The sequence below is a fragment of the Engystomops pustulosus genome, chromosome 4, assembly GCF_040894005.1.
Source record: "Engystomops pustulosus chromosome 4, aEngPut4.maternal, whole genome shotgun sequence".
Classification (NCBI taxonomy): Eukaryota; Metazoa; Chordata; class Amphibia; order Anura; family Leptodactylidae; genus Engystomops; species Engystomops pustulosus.
In genome coordinates, this window is record NC_092414.1 from 196,955,205 (window position 1) to 196,970,193 (window position 14,989).

General features: G+C 44.1%; 1 protein-coding gene across 2 annotated transcripts in view; it reads right to left on the bottom strand.

The window, feature by feature from the left end:
* Window positions 1-13,912, bottom strand: part of PPP3CC (protein phosphatase 3 catalytic subunit gamma) — a 44,575-nt gene extending 30,663 nt beyond the window's left edge. Inside the window, exon 1 of one of the 2 annotated variants that reach the window (XM_072149341.1) lies at window positions 13,389-13,912. In XM_072149341.1, coding sequence (XP_072005442.1) covers window positions 13,389-13,443 — 55 coding nt within the window. In that variant the 5' untranslated portion in view covers window positions 13,444-13,912. Of the gene's footprint in view, window positions 1-7,929; window positions 8,088-13,388 lie in introns of those variants that run through there. The other variant, XM_072149340.1, reaches the window with a different exon arrangement.
* Window positions 13,913-14,989: the final 1,077 nt, after the last annotated feature.

Below are 14,989 nucleotides of genomic sequence, written 5' to 3' on the forward strand. Positions count from 1 at the left end.
GTATATATATATCATTATACATAGGACTGATCCCTGCTCTGTATATCAGTGTATAGGACGTAGTCTCCAGTATATATATATATCATTATACTATAGGACTGATCTCTGCTCTGTATATCAGTGTATAGGACGTAGTCTCCAGTATATATATATATATCATTATACATAGGACTGATCCCTGCTCTGTATATCAGTGTATAGGACGTAGTCTCCAGTATATATATATATATATATCATTATACTATAGGACTGATCTCTGCTCTGTATATCAGTGTATAGGACGTAGTCTCCAGTATATATATATATCATTATACTATAGGACTGATCTCTGCTCTGTATATCAGTGTATAGGACGTAGTCTCCAGTATATATATATATCATTATACATAGGACTGATCCCTGCTCTGTATATCAGTGTATAGGACGTAGTCTCCAGTATATATATATATCATTATACAATAGGACTGATCCCTGCTCTGTATATCAGTGTATAGGACGTAGTCCCCAGTATATATATATATATATATCATTATACAATAGGACTGATCCCTGCTCTGTATATCAGTGTATAGGACGTAGTCTCCAGTATATATATATATATATCATTATACAATAGGACTGATCCCTGCTCTGTATATCAGTGTATAGGACGTAGTCTCCAGTATATATATATCATTATACAATAGGACTGATCTCTGCTCTGTATATCAGTGTATAGGACGTAGTCTCCAGTATATATATATATATCATTATACTATAGGACTGATCCCTGCTCTGTATATCAGTGTATAGGATGTAGTCTCCAGTATATATATATATCATTATACTATAGGACTGATCTCTGCTCTGTATATCAGTGTATAGGATGTAGTCTCCAGTATATATATATATCATTATACTATAGGACTGATCTCTGCTCTGTATATCAGTGTATAGGACGTAGTCTCCAGTATATATATATATATCATTATACATAGGACTGATCCCTGCTCTGTATATCAGTGTATAGGATGTAGTCTCCAGTATATATATATATATCATTATACATAGGACTGATCCCTGCTCTGTATATCAGTGTATAGGACGTAGTCTCCAGTATATATATATATATCATTATACATAGGACTGATCTCTGCTCTGTATATCAGTGTATAGGACGTAGTCTCCAGTATATATATATATATCATTATACATAGGACTGATCCCTGCTCTGTATATCAGTGTATAGGACGTAGTCTCCAGTATATATATATATATATCATTATACATAGGACTGATCCCTGCTCTGTATATCAGTGTATAGGACGTAGTCTCCAGTATATATATATATATCATTATACATAGGACTGATCTCTGCTCTGTATATCAGTGTATAGGACGTAGTCTCCAGTATATATATATATATCATTATACTATAGGACTGATCCCTGCTCTGTATATCAGTGTATAGGACGTAGTCTCCAGTATATATATATATATATATATATATATATATCATTATACATAGGACTGATCCCTGCTCTGTATATCAGTGTATAGGACGTAGTCTCCAGTATATATATATATATCATTATACATAGGACTGATCTCTGCTCTGTATATCAGTGTATAGGACGTAGTCTCCAGTATATATATATATCATTATACATAGGACTGATATCTGCTCTGTATATCAGTGTATAGGACGTAGTCTCCAGTATATATATATCATTATACATAGGACTGATCCCTGCTCTGTATATCAGTGTATAGGATGTAGTCTCCAGTATATATATATATATCATTATACATAGGACTGATCCCTGCTCTGTATATCAGTGTATAGGACGTAGTCTCCAGTATATATATATATATCATTATACATAGGACTGATCTCTGCTCTGTATATCAGTGTATAGGACGTAGTCTCCAGTATATATATATATATCATTATACATAGGACTGATCCCTGCTCTGTATATCAGTGTATAGGACGTAGTCTCCAGTATATATATATATATATCATTATACATAGGACTGATCCCTGCTCTGTATATCAGTGTATAGGACGTAGTCTCCAGTATATATATATATATCATTATACATAGGACTGATCTCTGCTCTGTATATCAGTGTATAGGACGTAGTCTCCAGTATATATATATATCATTATACATAGGACTGATATCTGCTCTGTATATCAGTGTATAGGACGTAGTCTCCAGTATATATATATCATTATACTATAGGACTGATCCCTGCTCTGTATATCAGTGTATAGGACATAGTCTCCAGTATATATATATCATTATACAATAGGACTGATCCCTGCTCTGTATATCAGTGTATAGGACGTAGTCTCCAGTATATATATATATCATTATACAATAGGACTGATCTCTGCTCTGTATATCAGTGTATAGGACGTAGTCTCCAGTATATATATATATATATCATTATACATAGGACTGATCCCTGCCCTGTATATCAGTGTATAGGACGTAGTCTCCAGTATATATATATCATTATACAATAGGACTGATCCCTGCTCTGTATATCAGTGTATAGGACGTAGTCTCCAGTATATATATATATCATTATACACAGGACTGATCCCTGCTCTGTATATCAGTGTATAGGATGTAGTCTCCAGTATATATATATATATATATATCATTATACATAGGACTGATCCCTGCTCTGTATATCAGTGTATAGGACGTAGTCTCCAGTATATATATATATCATTATACATAGGACAGATCCCTGCTCTGTATATCAGTGTATAGGACATAGTCTCCAGTATATATATATCATTATACAATAGGACTGATCCCTGCTCTGTATATCAGTGTATAGGACGTAGTCTCCAGTATATATATACATCATTATACATAGGACTGATCCCTGCTCTGTATATCAGTGTATAGGACGTAGTCTCCAGTATATATATATATATATATCATTATACATAGGACTGATCCCTGCTCTGTATATCAGTGTATAGGACGTAGTCTCCAGTATATATATATATATATATCATTATACATAGGACTGATCCCTGCCCTGTATATCAGTGTATAGGACGTAGTCTCCAGTATATATATATCATTATACATAGGACTGATCTCTGCTCTGTATATCAGTGTATAGGACGTAGTCTCCAGTATATATATATCATTATACATAGGACTGATCCCTGCTCTGTATATCAGTGTATAGGACGTAGTCTCCAGTATATATATATATCATTATACTATAGGACTGATCTCTGCTCTGTATATCAGTGTATAGGACGTAGTCTCCAGTATATATATATATCATTATACTATAGGACTGATCTCTGCTCTGTATATCAGTGTATAGGACGTAGTCCCCAGTATATATATATATATATCATTATACAATAGGACTGATCCCTGCTCTGTATATCAGTGTATAGGACGTAGTCTCCAGTATATATATATATCATTATACAATAGGACTGATCCCTGCTCTGTATATCAGTGTATAGGACGTAGTCCCCAGTATATATATATATATATCATTATACAATAGGACTGATCCCTGCTCTGTATATCAGTGTATAGGACGTAGTCTCCAGTATATATATATATATATATCATTATACAATAGGACTGATCCCTGCTCTGTATATCAGTGTATAGGACGTAGTCTCCAGTATATATATATCATTATACAATAGGACTGATCTCTGCTCTGTATATCAGTGTATAGGACGTAGTCTCCAGTATATATATATATATCATTATACTATAGGACTGATCCCTGCTCTGTATATCAGTGTATAGGATGTAGTCTCCAGTATATATATATATATCATTATACATAGGACTGATCCCTGCTCTGTATATCAGTGTATAGGACGTAGTCTCCAGTATATATATATATATCATTATACTATAGGACTGATCTCTGCTCTGTATATCAGTGTATAGGACGTAGTCTCCAGTATATATATATATATCATTATACATAGGACTGATCCCTGCTCTGTATATCAGTGTATAGGACGTAGTCTCCAGTATATATATATATATATCATTATACATAGGACTGATCCCTGCTCTGTATATCAGTGTATAGGACGTAGTCTCCAGTATATATATATATATCATTATACATAGGACTGATCCCTGCTCTGTATATCAGTGTATAGGACGTAGTCTCCAGTATATATATATCATTATACATAGGACTGATCCCTGCTCTGTATATCAGTGTATAGGACGTAGTCTCCAGTATATATATATATATCATTATACATAGGACTGATCTCTGCTCTGTATATCAGTGTATAGGACGTAGTCTCCAGTATATATATATATATATCATTATACATAGGACTGATCTCTGCTCTGTATATCAGTGTATAGGACGTAGTCTCCAGTACAGGCAGTCCCCGGGTTACATACAAGATAGGGTCTGGAGGTTTGTTCTTAAGTTGAATTTGTATGTAAGTCGAAACTGTATATTTTATAATGGAAGTTCTAGACAATTTTTTTTTTTTGCCCCAGTGACAATTGGAGTTTCAAAATTTTTGGTGTAATTGGACCAAGAATTATCAATAAAGCTTCATTACAGGCATCTTACAGCTGATCATTGCAGTCTGGGACTATAGTAAAGCATCCAGAGAGCTTCACCAGAGGTCACAGTGGGCAGAGGGGTCCGTCTGTAACTATGGGTTGTCTGTAAGTCGGGTGTCCTTAAGTAGGGGACCGCCTGTATATGGTTGGGACTCCCCTCCCCCTCGGTATATATTAATAAGAGGATGTAGCACGTTTGCTGCTCCTTTGTGGTGAATAATCCTTGTAATGGAATAATGAAGGGAGATGTAGATGAGGGAACAATGACTTGGAGCTGCATAGAGTGAGCTGCACACGTAGCTCAGACAAGGCTGCACATACACACACGGTGCCTGCTGGTGCAGAGGAACACAGTATTCCCAAATATAGGGTCTGTCTGTGCAGTTTCTGTGGCAATGCCAAGGGGCTGTCAGTGTGTGAGGAGCAGAGTGCTAATTACATGGCAGGGAGAGAATCAGCCCCCACAAGACATGGCTGCCCGCACTGCACCAGTGTATGTGTGTGGGATAGAGATGTACATCCCAGATAAACACCAGAACACGCAGAGTAACCCTTTCAGAGCAAAAGGAAAAAAATCTGTACACAGAAACGACACATCCTTCTAATGCAAGCCTGAGGCAAAAGTAACATCAACTGTGCAGTGGAAATGGGCAGCTATCGTGATAGGACTCATTGGGAGAGTGGAGTGGGCATGCTCAGTGACCGCCGGGAGAGTGGAGTGGGCATGCTCGGCGACCGCCGGGAGAGTGGAGTGGGCATGCTCGGTGACCGCCGGGAGAGTGGAGTGGGCATGCTCGGCGACCGCCAGGAGAGTGGAGTGGGCATGCTCAGGAGAGTGGGGTGGGCATGCTCAGGAGAGTGGGGTGGGCATGCTCGGTGACTGATGCAAATGTTATTGTGCAGGGAGGGTGTGGCTTGTACCTTACTGAATCCCTGTTCATTCCGGGGGTCATTTAATGTATATCTTGCCCACCGGACTCCTTTGCCTAGATTGAGTAGAGATCTTTAAAACGATAATTCACACTACTAAATCTTAAAACTATATACTGTACCAATACTGATCTACAGCATCTAATAGGAATTCTTACGGGAATATTCCATATTGCCCTTAATAATTACCGTAAATGCACTTACACAGAATTTGCAAAAAAAATCTTTTTCTCATCTACAAAACCCTTGCAGTAGTTTCTTAAAGGGGGTATCAGAGAATGGACAGTGCGCTTCAAGGTGTTTCCCTATTGAATTTGCCCACTGTCTCCATGGCAACAGACTACAAACACATCTTGTGTAGTCTGATCCTGCAGTCATAAATCATTGCTTCTTCCAGTCAACATTCAGAAATCATGCTGCAGCGGACATGTGCTCCCATCCGGTCAATGGGGGATAACAATGGTGGTCCCAACTAGCATCGAACTGGGGTTACGTAAGCCCACCACATAAAATTATTGTTGGGGCTCATTCTTCATCGAGCCCTAGGTAATAGTCCTAAGTAGCCTCCAAATTGGGTTGTCTACTGCTGGAGTTAAACCTGAGCCCACCAGAGGATAATCTGATGGGTTAGTGGGTCAGTCCAACACTGGTCCCAATGCTGACCCATTTATCTGCTTGTTTATATCTTATCAGTAGATGTGACCAATTATGGCGCTTCTATTTTCCTTTCGGATCAGCCAAAATTCCACCACATGACCCGGGTCCAGTACATATCTCTGATATATGTTATGTGCGGAGGGGGCTGGTATACACATCCAGTAAGTAGCACACTATAAGGATCTCCAGCTCCGAGGTCGGAGGACGCAGCACCTGTTCCTCAAGGTTATGGGCTGCTGGTAAGTGTGGACAGATGTTGATAAATATACACACAGATATAGTGTCCATAGAGGAGATGTACAGTGATACGATACAGCGCCCCCCTCCCTCTGCTGCACCCAATCCTGATAATTAGGGCACGTCTCTCCTGAGCAGTCAGAAGATTGCAGGCCCAGCAGCTAAAGGTGCTATAATCTTACCAATGCCAGCTACAGATCTACTCGCAGACGCCAGAGCCTCTGCCAGGGGAGAATCTGATGCCAGCACATTGAGCAGAGCCCTACACCTGTACCAGACACCATCACCCATGTCCACCCTTTATGTGCACACAAAATCATGGGCTGATGGGCCAGGTTTATTCTGTGGGACCAGACCAGCACGGCAGGTCATCACTCCTCATATACATCAATGAGTTTAATTTTATTGCTCCATCTACGGGTGCCCTCCAACACAATATGGCCGAATAGGTGTTGGTAGGAAGAGTACATGACGATATGTTTGATACGTGAGAGATACAGAAATTATATAACCCCAGCCGGGATGTGACATGTCTGTTCCCCACTGTATACAAAGTCTGGGGCATCTTTTCTTATACTATTCCTCTGATACTCCTCCTGGAAATCTACAAGTGGGCGTTACCTACAAAGCGGACACTGTCCAATTAGTGCTGCCGTACAGGACTGCACTCCACGATTTTGACAGGAGTTGTGGTACCACACATTCATTCATATAATACCTGGAGGAATAACAGAGGAATGGTACTACCTAGAGGTACAAGAAAATATCCCAAGGAGTCATCCAGAAATCCTCTGTAGTAGCAGGAAGCAGTCCAAAAGATATGGTGAAACAAAGTGGCCTTATTCACCCATGCAGCTACCTTTCGGCTGATCCATATGGGCTTCATAAAGTTGGTCAATTGATTCATTTAGCAGCAATGAAATTAGATATGATGTTAACCGGACCCATATGGACCATCCCTTCTCTAAATCCCATGCTGCTCACCGGATAAAGGTCCTGTATAGAGGAAGAGTAGGGGGTCTTTCACAATGTCCTTTAGGTGCATTAACGTATCCAAATGGGCCCTAAATTGGTCGTTCGTAGACCTAAAATTGCTGACTCTCAGCCCGAAAAAAATCCAACGTGGCAGATTTACACTCCTGTATTTTGGGTACTATTATCTCTAGCATCTAACATGAAGTGGAGGGTTGTAGCTCAGGACACTACACATGTATATGGCTGATAAGGTGTACTTTATGGCTCGGATGGATACATTGATCAGGCCACAGGAAGATTTCGACCTTGCCCATGTGTGCGAGGAAGCGTCTAGTCCTATAGCAATAAGGGGCAAAGTCATTGAGCTGCCGAAAATCTCAAGCCGTTACTAGTATAGCTGGGAATATCAGTGACCTTAATCCAGGAGTGGCAAAGCAAGCAGCAGGGTATGCACTGGGGTCTATGCCAATGGGTATTCCAATGCCATCTACTAGAAAGAGGGAGCGCACTGCCCCTACTACTAGACCCAAAATTTACCCCATACCGGATGCTCTCCTTGCAACTTCTGGGACCACTGGAGGCGGAGTAACGAGGATCCTGTCCTCCTCCGCAGCCTGTCCCCCTGTGTCGCCCCCGCCACGGGTTGGCTGGCTGTTACCTGTCCCCATGCTGCATCTGTCCCACCAGGTGGAGGATTATATAGGGACAGAGGCACTTTAAAGCCGCGCCGCACACCTCCGAGCAAAGCTGCAGCGTGTGGGGGAGGAGGGCAGGAAATCCTATTAGTGAGTCAGGAGGGGGGGAGGGAGATCCCAGAACTGCTAGATTACCCTGCAGAGAACTGGGATAGGCATCTTATGTACAACCCTACCTGTGCGTCACCCCGCCACAAAACGCATGCAATTTATAGGGGAAAACTAGGTCAGGTTTGACAAGGCGTGCACAGCGCAGACTTTCATCCGAAAAGATGTGATAGGTACAACTCTTGTCTGGCTGGAGCGCTTCCAGCAAAAATGAACTGAGATGTGATCATAGCTGCGCCTCTAATGAGCCGGACCTGTCAGAAAAGTGCACGCACCAGCACATTCTACCCTGACGCAAAGCAGAGCCCACAGCCCCCTGTAATGTCCTAGTCCTTGGCTGACCCCAGGATGCAAGCTGTAATGTACTGCCAATATGGCCGACATCATCATGGTCACCTATAGGGACAACTTTCCCACGGTGCAGGTTCTAAACAAGAACATGTTGGGCAGAGACAGGTCTGCTCATAAGTAAATAATTGCATTAACCATCATTTACTACAGCCAGAAAACCCCTTTAATCTTAAAGGGAACCTGTCACGAGATTTAACCCCATTAAAGAGTATGAAAGCGGAGTATTAAAATGTCCCTTCTTGTATTCTCTCTCATGTGAAATCTTCCCTGTTTACCTATAAAAAAAAAAATCTCCTCCAAAGTCAGGCAAATATGACTCATCTCATGTGAAAATGGGATGAGAAGAGTCAAGTTTAATGGTTGGGGTACAGTCACTGCAGAAGCCCCTATCTGTGGTTCTATTTCACCTAGAAACAGAACTGGACATAAAGACAGTTATAAAATAATCCAGAACCGGATCATTATCTCAAACTCGCATTTCCAACTATATATTTATCTCGCTGTATCTCTGGTTCTGTACGTGACAAAGCCATAAGCCGGACGTGATAAGAAAAAAAAAAAGAGCAAGAGAGATCCTTATCTTTATTCGTCATAAAAAGCTGGTTTCTAGCTGCTATAGAACACTATGCAGGGCATCGGAAGTGACGCTACCCCTGCAACTACTAAACTTGACTCATCTCATGTGAAAATGAGGTGAGAAGAGTCATATTTGAACGACTTTGGGGGAGATTTTCTATAGGTAAGTAGGTGAGATTTCACATAAAAGGAAAAATTCTACAAAAGGGCATTTAATCCCCGACCTGAGGGGGCTAGGAGTTTAGTGGGGTAAAACCTGGTTCTGTTTAAGGGCAATAGTAGAGATGCTGTAGTGAACAATGTGGCCATAAAGAACCCAATGGACCTTTTCTATCTTTGAGGCAGAAGAACCTCCCCTTACTGTACCCCTGTCCATCCCTGAGACCATATCATATCCAGATTTCTACCTTTATAACATGACCATCACTAAATACTTCGGGCAGCTCCCACCTCCATTACACTCTCACATTCTCTTTCTTCTAATGACCCCTATTACAATGTGACAAAACACGTGTAATATCAAGGCAGCCCGACGTGTGTTTGTGTAGCTTGTGTGCATAGTATAGACTGAATAAATGACATTGCTCCATAGTGAGCGGATAATGGAGGCAGAACAAACAAATGTGTGTGTATACGGGTCTATACGTTACAGTAGGGAGGTGCTGGGAGTGACCTATACATCTCCACCAGAACTTTGCCTTGTAAATCAGTGTGCAGTTATACTATGTGCAGATGTGAGCGCAGGAACAAGAGGCCTTTGTCTTCCGCTGACTGTAAATGATATCACTATGAAAGCCAAGACGCACATGATGGCGAGGAGCCTCCAAGTCCTGGAAGGGTGGCCAAGAGGTGTAGCTATCCCATCATTATCTGCCTATCCCTTACTGCAATAAGGAAACAGGACTTCTCTTTTCCAAAAACAGCACCACAAGCGTTTGCAGGTTTTACATGGTATTGCAACCTGTATTCATTTCAAAGGTGACATCGCATGACTATGGACCAGGGTTTATCCACAGGAAATAAACAGTGAAGCTCCCTACAGAACGACAGCAAGCAGAGATCTAGAGAACTGTGTGGAATTGATACAGATACATAGACTTTTCATTAAACATACAATATCAATTATTGGCAGAAAGTGGAAATGCAGCTCTCTACTGATCACATAAGGGGTCATCAAAATCCCCCAATGTGGTTCACTCAATGGATGGGATTGTGAAACCAGAATGACCATGCCATAAAATTATGTGTAAGCAATAACAAAGTGTCAGACGGGCAACTTTCATGGGGTAGTAAACTATTCCGAATGACTATGATAAGTGGACAGCACCGGACAGAAGCTGAATTCTAGGTATTTTATGCCCGCACCCGCCCTCTTACCAATAACCTATCCTCTGGGTGCAGACAGCTCAGCTCCCACCAGTCTATAGGTGCATATATAGTAATAAGAGAGAGTCTGGGAGTCTGATCCCTGCTGATTTCATCCTGACGGTGTCATCACTATACAAACTTAGTGGGGAACAAGAAAACCCCTTTAATAAGAGCCTACTGTAGGCTGCGGGGAACACCCATGGGGACTAACTAGGACCAACAATGAGATAATCTCAACAATAGACAACAATCTAAGAAAAAGTGGTGAATGTTTGGCTATAAACTTCTAGGAATAGACATTGAAGGTATCTAGGGCCAACCATGAGCAGATAGCTGGTCACAACCATGGGGCAGAATTCAGTACTAAAACAACAGAAGGGAAGGAGTGTAGATGGTACAGTAGCCATGAATGGCTAAGGAATGAGAGAAGAGGTTCTGGGTAGGAACCTGAGAAGGTTACAAGCATTTGTGTCTAGAGTGAAGGTTACATAGTAACACATAGTATCAAGGAGGTTACAATGACCAGAAGATCAAGAAAGATCAGAGAGAAACAACCACAGTGGTCACAAAGGGTTACCAAGTCATCATATATAGTAAGCTGGGGTCATCTGGGGTCAGTCATGGCTGGTGAGGCATCTAACCGTGCCAAGGGGAAGGGTCAAGTAGACCCCATCACTTGGACACATCCATCTTCTTGAAGGATTAAGAAAAATGTGCACAAGAGATAATCTGCAGAGGACGGGTCTTACAATAGATCTTTGGTACAAGGGTCCCCAGAGATAAACTAACTGTGGACCATCCATTATCCTGTTGTGGAACCGGTCCACAGATGATCAATTTCTTTACAGCGCCTCCCTGAGGTGTTATGTACTGCTGCATTCAACTGCGCAAGTCAGGTCCAGTAGGTCCTGCAGTAGAATGGGGACTATTAACACCAGAATTACACCAACATGAACATCAGCAACCATCGATGTGGTACAAGCGGTAATAGATGGTCAGGTCACTGTCCCCTGTGGGTGTGTAGTGGTCAGTCAGGTCAGACGTGGAACCGATGGCTGTATAGAAGTCAGGCAGGTTGTGCCCCCTATGGGCCTATAGCCATTATGAGTTTGTAGGGGCCAGTCAGGTTAGGTTGTGGCCCCTAAGGGTGTGTAGTGGCAGTCACATCATGGCCTCTATGTGTAGTAGTCAGTCAGGTCAAGTCATGGTACCTACAAGTGTTCATCAGACAGTCAGTTTGTGGCCCCTGTGGATGTGTATTGGTCAGTTAGGTCATGGCCCAATCGATGCTTATCGGTCAGGTCACGGTTCCCATCAGTGTGTAGCAGGTAGTCAGTGTGTGTATCAGTCAGGTCCTGGCCCCATGGGTCCATAGTTGTTAGGTCATGGTTTTCATTGGTATGTAGCAGTTAGTCAGGACAGGTTGTGGCGCTTGTGGCTATAGAATCAGGACAGGTGGTGGCCCCTATAGGTGCATACTGTTCAGGCAGGTCAGGTCTGTACCCCTATGTGTATGCATTGGTCAGGCAGGTCGGGTCATGGCCCCCATGGGTGTGCATCGGCGAGGCAGGTCGGGTCGTGCCTCCCATGGGTGTGCATCGGTCAGGCAGGTCGGGTCTTGCCCCCTATGGTTGTGGAGCCATCAGGCAGGTCGGGTCATGGCCCCTATGGTTGTGGATCGGTCAGACAGGTCGGGTTGTGGCCCCGTTGGGTGTGGATTGATCAGACAGGACAGGTAGGTTAGGTCATGACCCCTATGGGTGTGTATCGGTCAGGCAGGTCAGGTCATGGCCCTTATCAGTACATATCGGTCAGGCAGGACGGGTCATGGCCCCTATGGAGACGTATCAGGCAGGACGGGTCGTGGCCCCTTTGGAGACATATCGGTCAGGCAGGACGGGTCGTGGCCCCTTTGGAGACATATCGGTCAGGCAGGACGGGTCGTGGCCCCTTTGGAGACATATCGGTCAGGCAGGACGGGTCGTGGCCCCTTTGGAGACGTATCGGTCAGGCAGGACGGTTCGTGGCCCCTAAGGAGACGTATCGGTCAGGCAGGACGGGTCGTGGCCCCTAAGGAGACGTATCGGTCAGGCAGGACGGGTCGTGGCCCCTAAGGAGACGTATCGGTCAGGCAGGACGGGTCGTGGCCCCTAAGGAGACGTATCGGTCAGGCAGGACGGGTCGTGGCCCCTAAGGAGACGTATCGGTCAGGCAGGACGGGTCGTGGCCCCTAAGGAGACGTATCGGTCAGGCAGGACGGGTCGTGGCCCCTAAGGAGACGTATCGGTCAGGCAGGACGGGTCGTGGCCCCTAAGGAGACGTATCGGTCAGGCAGGACGGGTCGTGGCCCCTAAGGAGACGTATCGGTCAGGCAGGACGGGTCGTGGCCCCTAAGGAGACGTATCGGTCAGACAGGTCGGGTCGTGGCCCCGTTGGGTGTGGATCGGTCAGACAGGACAGGTCATGGCCCCTATCAGTACGTATCAGTCAGGTAGGTTAGTATTGGTCAGGCAGGTCGGGTCATGGTCCCTATGGATGTGTATCGGTCAGGCAGGTCGGGTCATGGTCCCTATGGGTGTGTATCGGTCAGGCAGGTCGGGTCATAGTCCCTATGGGTGTGTATTGGTCAGGCAGGACGGGTCATGGCCCCTATGGAGACGTATCGGTCAGGCAGGGCGGGTCATGGCCCCTATGGAGACGTATCGGTCAGGCAGGACGGGTCGTGGCCCTTATGGCTATGTATCGGTCAGGCAGGACGGGTCGTGGCCCCTATGGAGACGTATCGGTCAGGCAGGACGGGTCGTGGCACCTATGGAGACGTATCGGTCAGGCAGGACGGGTCACAGCCCCTATAGGTATGTGTATGTATCGGTCAGGCAGGTTGTGGTCGGTCGGGTTCTGGTACCTCGGACAGCACGCTCGGTGCTGGACAGCTTGTTGGGACCCCGTGGTGCAGACATGGTGGGACGTCTCTGGTGGCGGCCGGGCAGGTGTCACTCTCGCCGGGGGTCACTTGCTTGCCATATCGTTGTCTCCCCTGCGCTGGCACTGGCTGTCTCTATCACTAGGCCCTGGTGACTGTCTCCTGGAGCTCTCCTCACATAGCTGTCAGCCCGGGCCTGTCTCTTCTCAGCTGATAATCTCTCTATGTCATCCTAGCACTCCCTGCTCTGGGAAATCTCCGGCCCCTGCTGTCTCAGTATAAGGATCTAGCACACGGCGCTCTCTACTCGGCTGTCTCTCCTAGACCCTCTCCCTGGCTGTCTCTGCCTCTGACAGCCTCTCTCTATATCTCGGGCGCGTACCCCCCGCCCACCTGCCGGTGTCGGGACCGCGCCCGCAATACACGCCCCTTCAGTCGTCACACGCTCAGAAACTACGTTTCCCAGAATGCACTTATCGCGGGGGCTGGAGAAAACTAAACGCGGCATGACGGGAAACGTCGTCGGAAATAAAGCGCCCGACGTCGTAGGAGAAGCAGAGCGGTTACCTGTTTTAGCCAATCACATCGCTACTTTCTTACAAGCCTCGGGAATACAGAAGCTGGAATCGGATTGGTTGCTGCGAGTTAAAAAAAAAACTGAGCTAAAGCATTATGGTGGTTATTTGTCTTAACCAATCACGTTACCTCTTTCATATTATAACCTTCTCTAGGAAAATAGAAGCTGCAGTTTGATTGGCAGTATTAACCAATCAGATCGGTCCTTCCATTTCATAACCTGTGGAGGAAATAATTTAATCTGCAGTCTGATTGGTTCGTAGGGAATACTGTGAGGGTGTGTTCACACGTTGCAGTTAAAACTGCATCGCAATCAGCTTTGAGGTGGTTTTAGGTGCAGTTTTGTCAATTGAACAGGTGAAAGATCTGAACTGAACGAGTGAATGACATTTGTGGAGCAGGTTTCCCCTTCAAAATCGAATTCACCCGTTCAGTTCATGTCTTTCACATGTTCAATTGACAAAACTGCACCTAAAACCACCTCAAAGCTGATTGCGATGCAGTTTTAACTGCGACGTGTGACCGCACCCTTGTTATTTGGCAATTATAGTTTTGTCTATATGAGGTCTTTTAGTAAATATACTAGTGTTTCTGCTAAGCGGTTATCTGACCAATCGCAATGCGGCTTTCAGTTTGTGTTCTTCTTCTGAAAAATAAAAGTTTTAAAAAATACCCGTCTGTATGAAATCTAAAAAGCCATCCATGTTTGTCGCCACAAGTCTTTGTCCAACAGAGAAAGTGACTCGCATCTCCTAAATATAATATCTAGTATGTGCTGAATTCTATTCTACATGTACATATAGGCAATTAGGCGGACAATAATAATTCCTTTATATAGCGCACACAGATTCCTCAGCGCTACACAGTTTGTCAAATTGGTCCCTGTCCCCATGGGGCTCACAATCCAATCAACCTACCAGTATGATTTTGGAGTGTGGTAAGAAAACCAGAGGACACGGAGGAAACCCATGCAAACACTGAGAGAGCATACAAACTCTTTGCATATT